Source organism: Alexandromys fortis, unplaced genomic scaffold (genome assembly GCF_014885135.2).
Source record: "Alexandromys fortis isolate MF-2015 unplaced genomic scaffold, M_Fortis_MF-2015_v1.1 scaffold_376, whole genome shotgun sequence".
Classification (NCBI taxonomy): Eukaryota; Metazoa; Chordata; class Mammalia; order Rodentia; family Cricetidae; genus Alexandromys; species Alexandromys fortis.
Genome location: NW_026068259.1, coordinates 333,373 through 354,706, shown reverse-complemented (window position 1 = coordinate 354,706; position 21,334 = coordinate 333,373). Strand labels below are relative to the sequence as shown.

Genomic DNA, 21,334 nt, shown 5'->3' with positions numbered 1-21,334 from the left:
TCTCATTGTCATGAAAAACCCTAAGTTATTAAAACATTAAATGTCCTATTCTGTAGTCTTTGAAAGATATGAAGATTGCCTATCTAAAATATATCTATGGACATCTAGAAAATCTAACTAACATAACTACAAGCTTGACTATTATTGATGATTATCCATTAACAACCTATATATATTACATTTTTAAATGAACTATACAATCATAATACCTTAATAAATATCAGAAATACATATACATATAACAAAATTGACCTTAAAATCCATACCAATGCAAATTATTTATATCTATATCACAATGTGAAGACAGATGGACTGGTGTGAACACCTACACAGTATTTGCAGATGTTCAGGACCTTATGCTGTTTCTACAAATAAACTTGAGGCAAGTTCTGTTAAAAAAAAAAAAAAAAGGAATTGGACACCAAAAGATCACATAATCCAATAAAAAAAATGGAGTACAGACCTAAACAGAGAACTCTCAACAGAGGAATCTAAAATGGCTGAAACACACTTAAGGAAATGTTCAACATTCTTAGTCATCAGAGAAATGAAAATCAAAACAGCTGCGAGATTCCATCTTACACCTGTAAGAATGGCCAAGATCAAAACACTGATGACAACTTATGCTGGAAAGGGTGTTGGGTAAAGGAAAAACTCCTCCATTGCTGGTGGGAGTGCAAATTGGCACAGCCCCTTTGGATATTAGTGTGGCAATTTCTCAGAAAATTAGGAAACAACCTTCCTTTGGGTATATACCTTTTGGATAAGGAAGCTCAATTATGCCACAGGGACATGTGCTCAACTATGTTCATAGCAGGTTTGTTTGTCATAGCCAGAACAAAGAATGGATAAGAAAAATGTGGTACATTTACACAATGGAGTACTACAACAGCAGAAAAAAATAATGGCAGCTTGAATTTTGCAGGAAAATGGATGGAGGTAGAAAACATTATTTTGAGTGAGGTAACCCAAACACAGAAAGACAATTATCACATGTACTCACTCATAGGTGGTTTTTAAACATAAAGCAAAGAAAGCCAACCTACAAACCACAATCCCAGAGAACTTAGACAACAATGAGGACACTAAGAGAGACATACACAGATATAATCTACATGCGAAGTAGAAAGTAGAAAAATATACAATCTCCTGAGTAAACTGGGAGCATGGGGACCTTTGGGGAGGGTTGAAGAGGTGATAGGAGAGGCAGGGAGGGGAGCAGAGAAAAATGTAGAGCTCAATAAATATCAATAAAAAATGTATAAAAAATTCTGACACTTTTGGAAGACACAAGTGTGTTCATCCGTATTTCTAACATAGCACATTCATGACAGGAAGTGTCAATAATGAGATGTCAGGTACCGGTTTAAACTAGAAGCTCAACATACTTCTAATAAAAATCCTAAAACATATTTGTCATAACAGGAAACAAATTAAAATGATGTGCAGAATGAAGGAAAGCAATGATGAACACAATCCAGAGGAGCCAACTGCAATGCTTCCTGACTAGAACACTTCCCAGCAGACATCAGTAATCAAGACAATGTACCATTTGAGGAAAAATATTAACAAACACATAAATAGAAATAAAGACAAAAATATAGACAAAGGATGTTTGGCAGAAGAACAAACAAAAAAATTAATGAGAAGTCTTTTCCAAAGCTGCTTCTGAACACATTTGCAAATAAACTCACTGGATAAAGACTTTACAGATGTTGCAAAATTAGCCTGAAATGGATCCTATATCTACATGTGCAATGCAAAATTCAGAACTTCTAGAAGACACCACAAAGAACCTCAGTCTAGCAAGCTGTCTTCAAGCGCAGCACCAAAAGGTGGACTTGTGCAAAGGTGACATCACCCCACCGTGCGCGCGCGCACACAGACACACACACACACAGACACACACACACACACCCGCAGGTAGGGGCCTCCAGCTCAGCACAGGCGTGGAAGAGGACGATCAAGGCGGATGCGCGCGCACGCGCGCACACAGGCCGCCTGCCAGGCCAGGGCCCAGGTCGCAGGGCGGACTCCGTGTCCCGGCCGGTTCCCCCAGCGCGGGGAGGACCCAGCACACAGGCTCCCGCAGCTCAGCAGATCGCTCCTTCCCATCTGGGGATCGCGATCCCGCGCTCACCAGGGCGCAGCTGCCGAGCTCTCCTCCGTAGTCCTCCGTGCTCCGGGCAAAGGCGCCCTCAGCAACCTCCCTCAGCCTCGGTGAAGAACCCTCAGCTAGCATGGCGGCCGGAAAGAACCCGCCCCCTGCCTCCCAGCCGCTTCTGATTGGCTAGAACGGCTCTGCATGTGCTGAGTGACAGAAGCAGCTCCTCTAGGGTCTTCTTAGGCTGTGTGCTTTGAAAACGATGGCTGTGTTGTGGTGGCCAGCTGATGGAAACATAGGCTCGTGGCTCTCCTGTTCTTGTAGGTGCGCCCTACTACATGACCCTGGCCAGCGAAAATAGTTGACAGTATCTAGCCAATTTGTGACTCTGAGATACCTAGGAAAAGTCCACTGAAGGAAACGGTTCTGACAACTCAAGAGGGCCATATTTCTGATGAGAGTCTTGCTGACTGCAAGAGTCTCAAACTTTTAATCCTCCTAAATTCTGAGGTTGTAGGCCCTAAGTCAGCATGTCTAGCCATAATTGTTTCTTAAACAGTCATTAGAGAACTTGTAACTTCCGGAATGTTCTCAAGTATTCTCCTTCACATATAAAGCTACAGAAAAAAAATTAAGAGTATGTAATTGAGGGCTAGAGACATGGCTCAGCGGTTAAGAGCACTGGGTCCAGCAGAGGATCCAGGTTCCATACAAAACATTCACATCGAGGCTCACAACCTTCTGTAACTCCAGTTCCAAGGAATTCAATGCCTCCTGGCCTCCGTAGGCACCAAGCACACGTGTGGTACACAAACATACAGGTAAACCGCCAAAATACATAAAATAAGGATAAATATTTTAAATGTCTGATTGAACAGCTAAGAATGTGGCTCAGTTGGGTGGAATGCAGGAAGCCCTGGGTTCATGCCTCAAAACCACATAAACTAAGATGGTGTTTTTCTGTAAGCCCACCAGTGATGAAGATCAGAGAGTCATAAATTCAAGGTCATTCTTCACTACAGAGTGGTTTTGAGGCCAGTCTCAGCAGCATGGCCCCTACCTCAGAAAATAAAAGATGCTGAGCATGGTGGCAGACACCTTTAACCCCAGGCAGATCTCTGTGGGAACAAGGCCAGACTGGTCTATACAGCGAGACCCTATCTCAAAATACAAATGTGCTACAGATAAATTCACACTGACTCACACATATTAACATAGAAAATAAATAAATATTTAAGCATTAACCCTACAGCAATGGCATCTAGTAAGAGCAAGCTAAATGAAATCCCAGAATGAGAGCTCAAATAATGATTACAGATATGTTCAAAGACACAAACAACTGAACAGAATAAGGAAGGTGATGGGTAATATGAAAGAAGAACTCAACAAAGAGAGAAAATCAATATGAAATTCAGAAATTAAAGAAAAATAGTCAAATAAAAAGAACTGTGGATAGTCTCATCAATAGAATGAATCAATGAATACCTGAGCTTGAAAACAAAGTGGAAGAACTGAAATAATCCAATAAGGACATAGATAAAATAACAAGCAGCTACCAGTGAGAATTCCCAGAGAGGCACAACACTGAAAATACTACATTTAGGGGTGACAGGCACATGTTCACTGACAAACTTCCTGTAAAGAGGCAATACACACCCTCCTCACCAGATGAGAGCCACAGATGACAGAAGGACTGCACAAAGTCCAACTTAGTGAACTTGTGAGCTTTTATTGGGGTCATTAACAGCAGTGTGGGTGAGGAGGTTATTGAGGAACAAGAAAGACTCAAAACAGCAATTCGTGAAATGACTCACAAAAGCTGCGTCCACAGAGCCTCCCTGTGCAGCTGCAAACAGCTTGATGGTCTGAGAGTCTCTCCTCCTGGCAATATGGTGGGTCAGTTTCCCCTCCTCTGGCATCGATCTCCATCCTCTAGAAATTTGGAAAGGGTGCTTCGAGAATCTTGCTTTCCCAGAAGTCTTCATTAGGTTTTCTGCTGCTTTGATGAAACACCACCACCAAAAAGCAAGTTGGGGAGGAAAGGGTTTGTTTGGCTTATACTTCCATAGCACTGTTCATCCACTGTCAGGACAGGAACTCAAACAAGGCAGGAACCTGAAGCAGGAACTGATGCAGAGGCCATGGAGGGGAGCTGCTTACTGGCTTGCTCCCCATGGTTTGCTCTGCCGGCTTTCTTATAGAACCCAGGACCACAAGACCAGGGAAGGCACCACCCCCACTGATCACTAAGAAAATGCCTTACTGCTGGATCTCAAGGAGGCATTTCCTCAGCCGAGTCTCCTTCCTCTGATGACTCTAGCTTGCATCAAGTTGACACACAAAGCCAGCCACGACACCAGACACGTAGTGTTTATCTCCAGAGCCCCATGAATCCTTCCCCTCCCTCCTGTATGAAATGTTTCCATTCAGAGAAAACTGCTCTGCAACAGCATAGAAGAGGGGGAATAATTTCATTCTAAAAACAAAATATTTTCACAAAAATTATAACAGGAAACTCCCAAGTTGGAGATAAAGGAGGCAGTTACAACACTACACAGAGAAGGCCTGAACGAGCCTCCCTCATCATATAGAAACCAAAACAAACAGAACAAAGAAATGACGATGAGAGCTCAGGAAGAGAAACACCAAATCACGTACAACTTTTTCAGGAGAGACACAACTCACCCCATGTAGAGAGTCCATGACATACCAAAGCACGGACACCACCAAAGTTCAACTTAGTGAACAAATGAGTTTTATTGGAGCACTTACAGGAGCAGAAATGACTCAAATGACTCAAAGACAGCTGCATCACCAAAGCCTACTCCAGCAGCGCTGGGAGCCTGGAGCACACTGCACAGCCTGCAAGCAACTCACCTGGTTCCCACCAGGAACATACTGCTGTTGTCTTGCTAAACGAAAGCAACACCACACTGCCTTCTACATATTTATGCATATATACATGCATTACTGCTTCTCTCAGCCTTGCCAGAGAAGCTTCCCCATTCAGTGGTCAGCAGTCAATGCAGAGACTCGAACTGTTCAAAGTGCTGAGAATACATGAACTGATGGCTTAGCCCTAAACAGGACCTCTAGATCAACCTCCTACCTACAAGGCTCGGAAAACATCATAGAAGAGGGGGAGGAAAGAAAGTAAGAGGTAGAGGATGAGGAGCATGGCTGTGAAAGGCATGGAGGGGCATGGAGATTGTGCTCATGAGCCTACTGCAACTATGCTCACCTGCACACGATCAAGCCAACAAGATCAGTCAGCATTTCAACAAGCAGCATTAACTAGACTCAGAAAATAAAATGGGAGAACAGAAAGGGGAGAGGAACTTGATGAGGAGACTGGGGGATGTGGAAGGGGCAGTTGGAAGAAGTTATAAACAACATACATTAAAAGTCTGGATGTCAATCAACCCAGATAACACTGTAACTTCAGAGCATCAGGCGCCCAAAAGCAGAAGTGGGAAATAATTAGCTTCTAGATCAATGAAATGTTGCTTTTTGCCTCCTTGTAAACAATATCTTCCTTTTGCAACCAAGATTTCTAGGCTAACAGGGCATGAAATCGTAGGGAAAGGAAGCAAAATTTTTGAGAAAGAATCATTATTTCTACCACTTAAATTGTGATCATTGAAGAGAAGTACCATATAATGGTATGTAAGTATGTAAAAAATGAGTCATAGAGTCTTGTAGCAAAGCTCCAGAGAGCTTCTTAGGTCAGATGTTAGATATGCAAGGATTGTATGATATCTGCAGAGGAAAGACCTGGAGTGAATCTGGCCCACAAGAGAAGCTATGTGAACTTTGTACGGCAGACTTGGGGGTGTGGAGATGACCGTGGCATTGGCTTGCAGATGAGCCAATGGACTGGAGCAGTTAATTGGATATTTTCAACACTGGGCTTTGTTCCTGGTTCAGTTCTATCTTTCCTTGTCTGTCTCTTCATTTCTGGATGGGAGTGTGTACCATGTGACACTGAGCCACGTAATTTGTTTTGATATTACAGGGGCTGGAGAACTTGCTCTTGCAAAAGACCTGGATTGGATTCCCAGTACCCACATGAAGGTTTACAACCATCTATATCTCCAGCTCACTCAGATCCAAGAGGCACGAGTGTGGTGCACACACATGCATGCAGGCAAAACATTCAAACACATAAAGCCATAAATAAAGGACATTGAGCCTATAATTCATGATCCTAGAGAAGCTAAATAAGAAGGTGAACCCAAAGAAAAACATGTAGTTATCCTCCTGGATATTGGAAATAGACAAGATTGCCGGGCAAAAAATTGGGATCTTGGGGGTGGAGTGGGATGGGGGTAATGGGAGATGGGGAGAGAAAAGTGAGAAGGGGAGGATGGGGGGAACTTGGAGGAATGGGATGGTTGGGATAAAGAAAGGGTGGATATGGGAGCAGGGAAGTATATATCTTAATTAAGGGAGCCATCTTAGGGCTGGCAAGATACTTGACCCTAGAGGGGCTCCCAGATGTCCAGGGAGATGTCCCCAGTTAGTTCCTTAGGCAGCTGAGGTTAGGGAACCTGAAATGGCCCTATCTATAGCCATACTGATGAATATCTTGCATATCACCATAGAACCTTCATCTGGCGATGGATGGAGATAGAGACAGAGACCCACATTGGAGCACCGGACTGAGCTCCCAAGGTCCAAATGAGGAGCAGAAGGAGGGAGAACATAAGCAAGGAAGTCAGGACCGTGAGGGGTGCACCCACCCACTGAGACAGTGGGGCTGTTCTATTGGGAGCTCACCAAGGCCAGCTGGATTGGGACTGAAAAAACATGGGATAAAACCGGACTCTGAACATGGCAGACAATGAGGGCTGATGAGAAGCCAAGGACAATGGCACTGGGTTTTGATCCTACTGCATGTACTGGCTTTGTGGGAGCCGAGCCTGTTTGGATGCTCACCTTCCTAGACCTGGATGCAGGGGGGAGGACCTTGGACTGCCCACAGGGCAGGGAACCCTGACTGCTCTTTGGACTGGAGGGGGAGGAGGAGAGGAGTGGGAGGAGGGGGAAAGGAGTGGGGGAGGGGGAGGGAAATGGGAGGCTGGGAGGAGGCGGATTTTTTTTTTCAATAAAAAAAGAAAGAAATACTAAAAATTAAAAAATACTTTGAGTCTCAGAAGAAAGATGGAATTTTTGAACTATGTCCCAACTGGCAGGAATGTGAGGCAGCTGCTCAGGAAACAGCAAACAGAGATCAACACTAGTGCTCAGCACATTTTCTCCTTTCAAATAAGTCTGAGCCCATCCCTGTGGATATTGCCACATCTGTTTGCAGGGTAAATGGTGACACCTCTGTTAGCTCTCCCCAGAAAGGCCCATACAGACCATTCCTTCACCAGCACTGTCCAGCCACGCTGACCTCTTATCGTCTATTAAACCTTAACCTGCTTTATGGATTCAGGAGTGGGGCCTGGGGTCCCTAGACTTCTTTGTGTCTCTCATCACCAGTGTAATCTACTGAATATTATTTTTTTGCTTTAAACTGTTGCTTGCCTGTATAACTTGCCTATTGAGGATGGTGTCCAAGCTTATTAGGGCTGCCAGGGCCCAATCTCTGACCCTAGCAACTCTGATAAATTATTGTGGCCTACTCTCCCAGTGCCTCCACCATTATTAAAGTCAATATAGCTAAGAGCTGATCAATTGTGTGTATATTTAATGAATGATCTTAAGCTATGAGCTTTTGGCAAAAGCCGGGTTCTTTCATTTCACTGTTTCAAGGATCTGATATCTTTCTTTATAAAGTCCATATTTTTAAAACACCCTAATAATTTTGTTTCCCTTATGGCATATGTTGTTTATTTCATTTTTTAATATTTGACACGAATTATTTATTTATTTATTTTGTTCTCTAGGCCCTGCTAATCTCAAGCACATCATGCAACAATAGCTGACATTGAAATCCAGATCCTGCTGCTTATGCTTCCTGAGTCCAGAGGGTTCTCAACCTTCCTGATGCTGTGACCCTTTAATACAGCTCCTCATGCTGTGGTGACCCCCAACCATACAATTATTGGTACTTCATAACTTCAATTTTGCTACTTTGTTTTCCAATGGTCTTTGAGTGTCATGACCCATTTCAACATGAGAATTAGACTGTTGTCCATTTCAACATGAGATACATTTAGTGCTCACGAGTTACAGATAAGCAGTAGGTACTAGGCACTTTTCTTTCCTAGCTGTGGGTGGTCCCTGGCCATATCTGAGAACTCTGAGAGTTGGAGAGATACAGGTGGTCTGCTGTGTAGCTGGAACCACGGTAAGAAAAATAAGATGCCTCAGATCTCAAATTATTCATTAGATAAGGTTTTGTATGCTAAACCAGTGAGATGAGAAAATTAAGAAGATGGCAGACATGGCCTCTGGGAGAAGAGGACAGGAATGTATACCCTGGGGGACAAAAGGGGGAAAAACCAACATTGTCTTGCTCCAAATCAGCAACTATTTTTTGCCTTTTGTCTATGCTGCTATGTCTTTCGGCAGAATTGATTAAAAATGGCTTTAGTTCTGTTGTAAAAGGAGCGGCGGGGCTGCGTCCCCAGCATCCTGGCCACCTGCTAGCTTATGCCCCAAAATAATTACACGGACACTGTATTCTTTTAAACACTGCTGGGCCCGTTAGCTCTAGCCCATACTGGCTAATTCTGATATCCCGATCAACCCATCTCTAATAAACTGTGTAGCACCGGTCTTACCGGGAAAGATTCAGCATGTCTGACCTGGCGGCTTGCTTCATCGCGTGTGTTTGCCCGGGAAAGGGGAGCATGGCCTCTGTGCTCACTTCCTCTTCCTCCCAGGATTCTGTTCTGTTTACTCCACCCACCTATGTTCTAACCTATAAGATGGGCCAAGGCAGTTTCTTTATTAGCCAATGACCTTCCTCCACAGTTCTCTCCATTCTCTTGAAATTTGTTATCATCTTATTTCCGACTGTGAAGGTGAACACAGAAGACCAGGCTGGCCTGGATTATAAGAGTCGTGAAGCTGCAGCGTGTCCGCTTCCTAACTACTTCAGGAAAGAGCTGCAGAAGGTTCTGATTTCTTCTGCCTGTGCAGAGTTTGTAGCTGGCCAGATCTTACTCTGGAGACAAACCAGGCTGACCTAGAACTCACAGAGATCCACCTGTCTATGCCTCCTGAGTAAGTGATGAGGTTAAGGGGACTTGCACCACCAAGTCCCACTTGACAGTCCATGCTCTAACAAAATCTTTGGCTTGCCTGATCCAGGCCCATGGAGTGCGTCAGATTCAAGATCCAATACAAGTTCTAGGCCCGAGGCAAGAAACTACTGCACTGGACATCAATTTGGTAAATGGACGGTGGACACTAGCCTCCCAGGATGAATCACCATGGACTGAAGTACCCCGCACGACCCCGGCAGTTTTGGCTTTTATGTAAATCTCTCCCAAACTATGCTAGGTCTCGTAGGACAGAAAGCAGAGTTGGAAGGATGTGCCTCAGTCAGTGGGGCTCCTGTTGTGGGATCCCTTTTTTCACTCAGCCTGTCACTCACTGAGCGGCCCTAGCCAATCAGGGCCTCCAGGTGGGCTGTCCAATCAGGAGCGCCGGGGGCGGCGGGGCGGGCTCCTTCCGGCAGTCCGGACGGCTGTGCGTTCCGCTGGGCAGCCCTGGGAGGCGCGGCGGGCTCGCGGCTCTTCGCTGTGAGCACCGCCACCCCGTGCTGTGAGGCCAGCTCGGCAGCCACGCCATGGTGAGCGCGGGGCCGCGGTCTCCAGATGGGGAGGAGCGATCGGTTGAGCCACTGGAGCCTGTGTGCCGGGTCCTCCCCGCGCTGGGGGAGGGGTGGCACCGGCGACCTGGAAAGTTCGGCTTCACGCGAAGATTAGAGTTCAAAAGCAAAGTCGCGAGCACCGGGCAGGTGACGGGAGGGCAGGCAGCTGGTAGGCGAACTGCACTGAGCAGGTGACTGGAGGGCTGCATGCTGGGGAACCGAGGACGCCAGTCTGGGCGGGTCGCTGAACCCTTGCGGACCGCTGCGGATACCTTTTCCTTCTCCCGCGCTCGCTCTTTTGCGCGCGGACTGTGACAGCTTGCATCTAACGCCCCGAATTGTGTCGCTGCTTGCGGCCAGCGGCTGTTCTGGGAGAAGGGCCGCACTGGACCGCCCCTGGATCGGATAGGGAGGAGAAACTTGGAGCGGCACTCAAGGGTCGGCAGAGTGGAGTATCCCTACGGCTGCCCCAGCGCCCTACTGTGCGGTGCGGTGCGGTGCGTGCGTGCGTGCGTGCGTGCGTGTGTGTGTGTGTGTGTGTGTTCGCGCGCAGTGAGACAGGTGTGAAGTCACAGAACAACTTTATGGAATGATTGCTCTCGTTCCGCAGTTCGCGGACCGACCTTAGGTTGTCTGGCTTGGGTTGCAAGGACTCCTAGCAGCTGAGCTATATCACAGAGCCTCGTACAGTTTAATTTTTCTTTTCTATTAAAGAAAAAATCTGCTTCCTCCCCAGTCTGGGGATTGAATGCAACAGTTTATGCATAGCATGCTGGGTGAGTTCTCTATTACTCCTTAGGCCCACTGCAGCCTTATCCTACCTCGATGATAATTGCTTTGAAATTAGTTTTTGTTGAAGACCAGCTTCTACAAAACTCGTACATTCCAGGGTAGGAGCGTGAGAATTCAAATTATTAAACAAACAAACACAAAAAGAAATAAAAGAGACAGAAACACAGAACAGCATGGGGGGGGCATTCTGTGAATACTGAATCTGCCTGGTTTATTTTCCACATGCTTATATACTTCACTCCAAAAGGGAAGAGGGGGAGGCAACAGGCTTCATTGCCACGATGTAGGAATAGACTTGAATTCCCCAACCTTTGGTCCAGGTGGAGCAGACCCACCTCTATACCCAGTCACGCCCTAGGTCAGAATAGCTCATTTGTGGACACACCTGTTGTCACCAGCTTTAAGAGAGCAAAAAATAAGCTCAAACTCTCTGATCTCCAGTCAAGGTGGAACAATTCTGTCAGCCTTCACAAGTTCTGAACTGTAAACCGTGAATCTCTGCTTTGCTCTTTCCCAAGGCTGTTCCTGTATTCTAACTTCCTTGGAATTCTAGGAATTTTCAAAGCAATTTTTCGACTCTGGGGTTCCTTAGGAGTGTGATCCAGAGTGTTACCAACTCATCTTATCTTACTGCTAGGTTGGTGACCTTGACTAGGAGAATGATTTTCCTTTTACTTAAACTTAGATTCTTGGTGAGCTTGTTGGTGCTTGCCTTTCATCCCAGCATTCCAGTGATTGAAGCAAAGGCTCTCTGAGTTCTAGGTCAGCCATGTGTATATAGTGAGTATCAGGCAAGTCAGAACTACACAGTGAGAACCTGTCTCAAAGGAAATAAAACAGAATACTTAGATTCTTCACCCATCAGGATCCACCAGTGGGTGGGGGCTCCCTTTGCCAAGCCTTAAGACCTGGGGATTAATCATTGGAAGCCACGTTGTCAAAGAGAATAGAAAACCACAGTATTTCTTTGACCGCTTGTTCCTTCACCTCCATCCATGCACAATGGCAAATGCATGCCCACATATGCACACATAGAAAAATGTTTTAAAAATCAGATTTTAGCTAGGCGATGGTGGTGCACACCTTTAATCTCAGCACTCAGGGAGGCAGAGACAGACAGATCTCTGAATTTGAGGATAGTTTCGTCTACTGCGCAAGTTCCAGGACAGCCCAGACAACACAGAGAAACCCTGTCTCAAAAGACCAAAATAAAAGCAGAAGAAAGAACAAACCATTCCCTTTGTGGAAATCAAATAAAATATTTGTGTTTACTTGTTTTATTTTCAAGATGAACTTGAACTCGCTATCTCCCTCAGGAACTTGCTTTCTGGAGTTGAAGTGTCTGCTACCACATCTGGCTTATACAGGGCCTTAAGAGTTCTTGTTCTCTTAAGGAAATGTGGCTTCTCAGAGTCTCACTATGTAGCTCTTGACAGCCTGGAATTCACCATGTAGACCAGGCAGACCTCAAATTCACAGATCTGCCTGTTTCTGCCTCGCTAAGGCAGGGGTTAAAAGCTGGACCACCAAGTCCAGCCTAGACACCTTTCATCCATAAATTTTTCATTTTATTTATGCTTATTACCTAAGTGGATAATTTGTATTGATCTCAATGTGAGGAGTCATTTTCTTGACTTTTCTTTTGCTATTTTATTATTATCAAGGAAGTGAACCTATTTCTATACCAATAGTTTTTCATTGCTCCTTTGTAAAGCTTGTGTTCATTTTATTATTTATTTGTGTATGTGCTCAAGGAGGCAAAGGGGGTATCATGTGTATATGTATGTTATTATGTGCGTGTGTCTGTGTGTCTGTATATGTGGCCTCAAGGAGACCAGAGAGGTGTTAGCATCCTAAAAGTTAAGCTCCAGGCAGTTGTGAGCTACCTGATGTGGGTGCTGGAAATTGAACTCAGGTCCTTCGCGAGAAAAATGTGAGCCGTTTCTCTAGCAAGTTCTTTTATGTTGCATATATTCTGGGTTTCTCTGTCAGATTTGCAGGTCTCACTTTCCCTAGTTTGAATGTTTGGAATTATTCGTTCCTCTATGACTTTTCACCTTAAAATATATCTCTTTGTGTAAGTTGACATTTTTCTCATGAAGGGACAACACTCAAAAAATAAACTTAGAAGGCTCAGGAATCTCCTAAAACAAGATTCACAGTACTTTACGAACACATCCACAATAACATAAACACTAGCAAATGCTAAAGAAAATTTCCCCGGTACAGGAAACCCACCTGAGACAGCTTTCGGGCGTCCTTACCCATGCAGAGTTGAGCTTTCATTCACGCCTGTGAGTAACAGAACAAGCGCATTGATGCAGCAGGTGCGGGCAGTTTCGTGTCATTGTTGCCCCATCTGGAATAAGAAGACATTTGTTAACATTTCATGAAAAGTCATGAGGTCTGAGGATCAAGTTTATCCCAGCTGCGAGTACTTCCCACATGCGAGTCACGGGGAATGGAGAGTGGAAGACCCGTCACGGGCCCTCGTTGTGCAGACTGTCAACTGAAAAGGCATAGACATGGCAGAGTTCCTGTTCATCTGAAGGTTACAGGTGTCAACTTCTAAGCTGTGGCCTCCCACTTAGAAAAGCCGATTTCCATCATGAAGGGGAATCCCACTTTCACTTTTGAGCCACTGAGTTATGCATGCATAGTCAGGCTAGAGATGACCCAGAGGTGAGGATCACCAAGACACTGGCTATGGGTTGAGCATATGGAGAAATCTGGAAAAATGAAGGTCTGACTAGAAATGATAATTTTTGAGATCAGGAGTCCATACCTGGTATACTGTGGAATTCATGTCATTCTGTTGAGATGTATTTTATTTTATTTTATTTTTTTTGGTTTTTCAAGACAGGGTTTCTCGAGATGTAAACTTAAGAGTGCAATTGAACTGTGCCACGAAATAGAGTGATTTATTTATCATTTGTATTCTTGCCTTCTCTACCAAGATATTAAGGTCACTTACACCATCCAGTTTTAACATTGAGGCTGGAGAAACGGCTCAGAGGATAAAAGAACTGAATGTTCTTGCAGAGCATCTGCTGGGTGTCGTGCCCAGCATCCACATGGTGACTCAGAACTGTCCCTTATTCCAGTTCCAGAGGATCTAATGCCTCTTTCAACTTCTGTGGCCCTCTAAACACACACATGGTGTACAAACATACACTCAGGCATGTTAGTGTTAACACTGTTCCCGACATCAGGTGGGAGGCTCTGAGACGGGAAGTGGAAATGCAGTGTAGCCAGAGGACCGGGCAGAGCTGCAGCTCATCCTGGGCCCTGGGCCCACTGGGAGGAGTGCTGCAGGGCTGCTCCTTCCTCATCCCTCACTGCTTGCATTATAGCTTCCATCTCATGGAAGAGTGTGGATCCCACAGTGTCGAGTGAACCTTTTGTCAATCAAGTGTGTGCAATGTTTAGGCCTCAGTGAGCGTTGAGGACATGGCTGTGCACTTCACCCGGGAAGAGTGGGCTTTGCTGGATCCTTCCCAGAAGAGTCTGTACAGAGATGTGATGCTGGAGACCTGCAGGAACCTCGCTGCTGTAGGTGAGGATAACATCTTACCTTCACTCTGTAAACTAGGGAGCAAGTGTCTCTTGGTGTCAATGCTCTTCTGGGATTTAGACTATTGAAAGGCAGATTATGTTCAATATATCAGACAGGGTTTCCATGTAAGAAACTAACTTTTGGGGGCTGGAGAAATAGCTCAGTGGTTAAGAGCATTGCCTGCTCTTCCAAAGGTCCTGAGTTCAACTCCCAGCAACCACATGGTGGCTCACAACCATCTGTAATGAGGTCTGGTGCCCTCTTCTGGCCTGCAGGCATACAAGAATACTGCATACTAAATAAATAAATATTTTTTTTTAAAAAAGAGTAAATGGTGTTGGTTGGGAAATTAAGACTTTAAAAAAAAAGAAACTAACTTTTTAGTAATTTCTAATTTATCCTAAATCTTTTGATACTTCCTTTTAGGATACAAATGGAAAGACCAGAACATTGACGACCATGATAAGAATCCTGGGAGAACTCTAAGGTAATGTGTGTGCAGAGGGTCTCTTTTAAAGGGATGAAAATTGACTGAAAGGGGACAGGCTTTCTCTGCCCCAGATCTCCTAGCTGCTGGAAGTTACTCAATTTTTCTGGCTCTGGCTTGGCATGGTATGGATGGTCTTCCCATCCTCTTCGTAACGAATTTGCTTTCTTACCCCTGGAGATCTTGAGCAGTTCTGTGAATTGCTGCTTATAGGACACAAAGTCCCACGTCTCTGATCAGGTCCGACATGAGCTTGGTGTGTTTGGAGCCAGCTGGACCTCAGCTTGCTCATGTCTTTAATCACTTTGTGACCCAGGCCACTGAGTCCTGAGTAGCTTGGGTTCAGGAACCCTGGCTAGGGGTGGCAAAGGGACAAAGAAAGAACAGACACACATACAATGAAGCTAAAATCAGATGGGATTCTCTCTCTCTCTCTCTCTCTCTCTCTCTCTCTCTCTCTCTCGGATTGGGAGGGTTGGTGTGTGTGTGTGTTTGTTTTTCGAGACAGGCTTTCTCTGTATCTCTGCCTGTTCTGGAACTCGCTTTGTAAACCAGGCTGGCCTCATCTCTGCCACCCTGAGTGTAGGGATTAAAGGTTGTGCCGCTGCCATCCTGGAACCTTGGGGTCTTTATTACAGCACGGGGAGGGGTTGGCCAGACTGGGGAGGAGATCTCTGTAAGTGAACAGTCTCAGGCTGTCCATCTGGAAAGAGGAAGCTGCAGTTGCTAGTCCTTACACATGCGGATCAACTATTCATAAACACTCAGATTCCCAGAGAAACCTTTGCCATCCTTCTTAAGTGCGGGCCATATGCATGACTTGGCCAGTTTACTGTGGGCCAATTAGTCCTGGAGTCCTGGCCACGCCCATGTCAAAAACCCATTTACTCAGGGCTTCCTCCACTCCCTACAGATGGCTACAGAGTTTGAAGAATTCTGTTGTTCTTCAGTGGTGACCATGACAAGAAGTCTTTAAAGGAATTTTGATGTGCTATAAAAATTTGCAAATAAGCAAACTAAACAAATAGATACAGTGTGAATTTTTTTCATTTTAATATTTTTATCAAAACTACAGTTTATAGGTACTAAAATGTTAGTGTGCTGACTAGTGTTAATTTCACTTGGAAACATTACAGGAACTTGAACTAATGGGTACCACTGTTTTGATCAAAGCTCTGTGAGAGTTGGTGTGTAGAACATCGATCTATTTAGTCTCTATGGCCACTCATATCTGGAAAAAGGCATAAACCTTGTCTGATCTGTAGAACTATGTATAACCTAGACCTAATAAGCAGTCAGTAAAACAACTCTTACTAAATTGCTTGTCTTTTGTTGGTGTAGCTTGTGTTTTCTTTACAGAAGTTACATGTTACAGACATTCTGTGAGAATGAAGGTGGTGACCAAGATAGAGAAGAATTGACTTGGAAACCGAATCTCAGTATGAGCATGAAAAGTTCCCCTGGACTAATACCGTGTGAAAACAGCGTATGGGGAAAGACAGCCTGGAATCATTCACCCGCTAGTAGACATGCCACATCTCACACTCAGTGTAATCCACATGAGCGTGAGAGATATGTGACCAAGCAATGTAACTCTGACTCTCTAATAAGCTTCCAAAGATATATGAGAACTCACACTGTGGATGGGCCATGTGAGTGTGAGATATGTTTAAAATATTTTGGTTTTCCAAATACACAGGATCAGGAAACTGATAGTGGAAAAAATCCATGTCAATACAAGGAATATGGAAAGACCTCTGTTAATATTAGTTCGTCACGTACACATGGAGGAACTCGTGCTGTAGGGAAATGTTATGAGTGTCATCAATGTGGTAAAGCTCTGAGCTCTTACAGTTCACTTAGAAGACATGAAAGAATTCATACTGAGAAGAAACCCTTTAAATGCAAACAGTGTGGGAAAGCCTTTAGATACCACAGTTACCTTCACTTACATGAAAGAATTCACACTGGTGAGAGACCCTATGAATGTAAACAGTGTGGGAAAGCTTTTATATTTCCTGGTGCCTTGCAGGTACATGAAAAAATTCATACTGGAGAAAAACATCATGAATGTAAACAATGTGGTAAAGCCTTTAGACGTCATAGTGATCTTCAAGTACATGAAAAAATTCATACTGGAGAAAAACCTTATGTATGCAAACAATGTGGTAGAGCTTTTAGACTTAACAGTCATCGGCAGAGACATGAACAAACTCATACTGAAGACAGACCCTTTATATGCAAGCAGTGTGGCCGATCTTTTGAACGTTACAATAATCTTGAGTTACATGAAAAAATTCATACAGGAGACAGACCCTTTGTATGTATAGAATGTGGCAAAGCTTTTGGATGTTACAGTAATCTACAATTACATGAAAAAATTCATACTGGAGACAGACCCTTTGTATGTAAAGAATGTGGTAAAGCCTTTATATGCCATGGCCATCTTCAGAGGCATGAAACAACCCATACTGGAGAAAAACCCTATGGATGTAAACAGTGTGGGAAAGCCTTCAGTCGTAACAGTCATCTTCAGAGACATCAAAGAACTCACAAGCAGATGTCTACATGCCCCAGAAAGTAATGACCCCACCAGAGTCCAACTAGGCAAACAAATAGTTGTGTTGGGATGACTTCTAGGAACACGGACAACTCATGGACAGCCGTATCTTCATCAGGCTACTCCAGCCGAGTCCTCAAAGGAGCTGTGCTCTGGAGATCTCTGCAGAGCTTGCAGGCAGCTCAGCTGACCGGGGAGAAGCCTCCTCTCAGCAGGTGCTTACTGCTTTTGTAACCTTGGAGAAAGGCCTTATCCATCTATTTTAAGGCTTTGTTTTCTGCAATTTGTTACTTGTTTACTTACCAAGTCTCCAGCCTCCCTCTTTCTTTCTTTCTTTCTTTCTTTCTTTCTTTCTTTCTTTCTTTCTTTCTTTCTTTCTTTCTTTCTTTTTTTCTGAGTCAAAGTTTCTCTGTGTAGCTCTGACTGTCCTAGATCTCTCTCTGTAAACAAGGCTGGTCTCAAACTCAAAGAGATCCATCTACCTCTGCCTCCCAAGTGCTGGGATTAAAGCTGTGCCCAGCTCCAGCATCCCTTGTATAGGCAGTGTTTCAATTTAGACGAAATTGTTAGCAGTCTTTCTGGCTCTTTCATTGTTTTTTATGTTTTTGAACCTTGGTAGAGTGGTATACACAGCCATCAATGTCTAAGCACTGCCCTCCTGTGCCACAGCAACCCTCACTTAGCAGCTTCACCAGTGGCTGTGGGCCCTTCAGCACTAAGGTCTTGCATCTAATTCTGGCATGGAATCAAAAGCAGTGATAGTAACCTTTATGGTTTGTGGTACCTCAGGGGCCTCCTTGGGCAACAAATTACAACAGGGATCCCACGGCTGGCATCATAGCATCTGTCAAGGCCTAATCTGTCTTCAAGCTCACCAGCTCTTTTCCATCTGATATATTCGGCTGTTGATGTTTTATATTACATTTTAAATTTTATCGAGAGAACATTTTAATGGAAGTCTTCTGTTTATTTATGTTTCAATTTTATATTAATCTGATAGATTAACTGAATTATTGTTTGTGAAATTCTGAAGTTCCTCAAGTTCTTTAAAACATCAATTATAATCTCTCAGTCAATGAGTCTTCGCGTGTTAGTTGCTGTTTGATTGGCCACCGGCACTTTATTTTGTTGATCCTGTGAGCTTATGGTTGTTTTGCTCAGAGCAGCTGCAAGCATAACAAGTTGTTTACAGGAAATTCAGGGTCTGGGTCCACAGCCCCCAACAGTTCCCAAGCACTATGATTAAAGATCTGTATCACCATGACTGGCTGTTTTCTAATCTTCTAATTAAAAAGAAAATGGAAAAACAAGCCATCAAGTAAGAATACCAAAATAGCCAGTTGTAGATACAATTTTGGGAGGTAAAGAATATTAAAGAGAAAATGCTTTTAGAAAAAAAGAGGTATGAAGGTGGAGTCTGCATGGTAGACATTGAAGTACAACTGTTTTCCTGGATAGTATTCACAACTAGTTCTCAACTAGATACAACTCAACAATTAGGACTAGAATCTCAACTGAGGAATTTCCTAAGTCAGAATGACATCTGGGCATGTCAGTGGGAGATTGTCGAGACTTTTAATTGATGTAGGAAGGCCCAGCCCACTGTGGGCAGCACTATTCCCTAAGCAGATATTCCTGGATGCTGGTGCAGCATTAGCCTGCCTTTACCAGCAAGCAGCATCCTCTGGGGTTCTTGTTGCCCTTCATTGGCTGTAAAGTGGGTTCTTTGGCAAGAGGTACTGCTGTGTAGAAGAGCAAAACTTGAAGGCCTTGAATTCTCTCAATGATTGACTAGTATATGAATTGTAAACCAAATAACCACCACACACACAGAGTTCCTTTTAAGATGTTTTATCCCAGCAACAGATATGAAAAGCACCTTTTCCAGTGTGGTATGAATGGTTTTGCACCTTGTGGTTTCTGTCTTCATGAGATGGATTATAGGATATGCAACCACAATAAAGCTCCCTTAAGTATCACTGGGAGGAATACCAGGGTGGTCATCTTCTACTTGGTATTTGGTGGCAAGCCTTCCTGCAGGTATAGGCTTCCCCTCAACATGGATTATGTCATTTGGGAAGACAGACCCTCAGTGGAAAAATACACCCCATAAGATAAGAAAGCCTATAGGGCATTTTCTTAATTAGCAATTGATGTTGGAGGGCCCAGCCCATTGTATGTGGGGTCACTCCTGGCCTGGTGGTTCTGGATGCTATAAGAAAGCAAACTGAGCAAGCCATGGGGAGCAGTAAGCAGCACCCCTCCATGGCCTCTGCATCAGTTCCTGCCTCTGGGTTCCTGCCTGGTTTGAGTTCATGTCCTGACTTTCATGATGAATTCTGATAAAAAGAAAAGAAAAAGCCCTTCCTTTCCCAGTTTAACTCCCCTGTAATCACAGCTTCGTCGGGTCCAGTGAACACTTGGTCTCTCAGGAGTTTAACTTAGAGACTTAGGCCTGAGAGACACAGTGCTCACTGGACCTGATGAAGCTGTGATTACAGAGGAGTTAAAAGATTGATGCAGCAAGGACCTCAGGGAAGGTATAGGGTTCTAGTGTTTAGCTGAAGCCCATGGTCAGACAAGACTTTTATGATGTGGAAGGCTGGGCAGTCTTAATGATAAACACCAGCATGGAGGTGGCGTTAGTGAAATGCAAGAGCAGGCAGCAGGAAAGGACAACATGAAGGAGCTGTGGGCATGACTCCAAGGTTGATGTGACAAGGCTGGGTCAAGAAACACAGGAAGCCCAGTGATGCTCAAGTGAGCTTGAGGAAGACTTTAAAGCCAGAGCAACGGCTCAGAAAAGGAACAAGACACTACAAATGAAAAAGATAGAGCTTGACATAGGTGTGAGCAGTTATTCCCCAGAGTACACGACATAAAGTGTGCTCAGGTGGATGTGGTTCACCCAGCCCAGGGCTGCTGAAAGGCACTGGGCACAGTTCTAGCCTGCAGCCTGCCAAAATCAGGGAGTCTAGTCCCGTGGCAGGCTTAGCAGGCTGGGATGAAGCAACACAAACCCTGCCCTGCACAGACTATCAGGGATGGGGAGACACCTTCTACATTATGAGAAGACCATGACATTCTGGGGCGAGGACTGGAATGTCCTGGTTCAGAGGAAAATGTTCGCTTAGGTTCCTATGCTTCGTACTTTTTCTTCATATGGGAGCAGACACAGAGGAGAAGCCAAGCTGGATGATCAGTGGTACCAAGGGCAGAGTTTAGTTGTCTGTGCCTACTCTGGGTTTGTGTCCTCTCTGTGTTCCCTGATGTGGACAGTGTGGCCAGTTGTATCATAATGCTTCAATGATAGCCTAGAGCCATTAAACTGAGCCAAATGGGCCCTTCTCCCTTAAGTGCTTGTGGGTCTTTGTCACAGAAATGAGTGAAGAGAGAGAAAAACTATTCTTTGCACATTTGCAAATGCCTATCACCTTTTCTTACTATTTTATTTTTTTGATTTATTATTTTTGTTAAAATTTACATTTTACATTCCAACTGAAGGAGCCAGCCATGATACACTAAATATCAATACCTGGCTATAGAAAGATGTAACGGCGTAAGCAAATGCAGACAGATTGTCAAAATATAGACAGCTTTAATGGAGGAATATACTTACAGAACCACCATTCCTGCGGAGACCAGGAAAGCAGAAGCGAGCGCTGGGAGCACGCTCGCCAAATTTATAGGCAAACTTTAGCCTGAGGCGAACACACCCCCTAAGGGGTGGGACTTATCCCTACATCTCCCCCTTTTGTCTAAATAAGAGAACTAAACCAAATACAACTATATACAATAATAACAAATAATATAACAAACAATATTGAGAATCAAAAGTTTTGCTAAACATTCTATCTCAAGGAGTCTAAATAATGTAGAGAGTAACTACAATTATATATTCTTCAACTCCATCAAAGATCCGAGAAGGGAATAAATATTACTTAACAAACGAGATATATCCAAAATGTGTAACAATTGACAGAGACAACTGACTACCTGGGCAATCACCCAAAGTCTCGTTTGCAATGTTGAGTCAACCAACTTTGGCTAAGGCCTAACATAAC

At 44.2% G+C, this 21,334-nt stretch overlaps 2 protein-coding genes across 17 annotated transcripts in view; one reads left to right on the top strand and one right to left on the bottom strand.

Annotated features, from left to right (window-relative positions):
• LOC126494358 (zinc finger protein 14-like) overlaps positions 1 to 21,334 on the bottom strand; it is a 239,788-nt gene that overhangs the window by 20,372 nt on the left and 198,082 nt on the right. For 3 of the 11 annotated variants that reach the window (XM_050131656.1, XM_050131657.1, XM_050131658.1), the window contains exon 1: positions 2,141 to 2,276. The exons of 6 other annotated variants lie outside the window; for them this stretch is intronic. The gene's annotated coding sequence lies outside the window, so the exon portion shown is untranslated. 2 more of the 11 variants (XM_050131664.1, XM_050131665.1) reach the window with 2 other exon arrangements.
• On the top strand, positions 9,320 to 18,349 carry LOC126494361 (zinc finger protein 709-like). Of its 6 annotated transcripts, none has more exons than XM_050131677.1 (4): positions 9,320 to 9,854; positions 14,097 to 14,223; positions 14,650 to 14,710; positions 15,624 to 15,737. In XM_050131677.1, the coding sequence occupies exons 1-4, from the start codon at positions 9,852 to 9,854 to the stop codon at positions 15,664 to 15,666; spliced, it is 234 nt and encodes a 77-aa protein (XP_049987634.1). In that variant the 5' UTR covers positions 9,320 to 9,851; the 3' UTR covers positions 15,667 to 15,737. The 6 variants fall into 6 exon arrangements, with proteins under 6 accessions (XP_049987634.1, XP_049987630.1, XP_049987631.1 ...); XM_050131673.1 differs by lacking the exon at positions 15,624 to 15,737 and adding an exon at positions 16,070 to 18,349 and having other exon boundaries at positions 9,491 to 9,854; XM_050131674.1 differs by lacking the exon at positions 15,624 to 15,737 and adding an exon at positions 16,052 to 18,349 and having other exon boundaries at positions 9,491 to 10,066.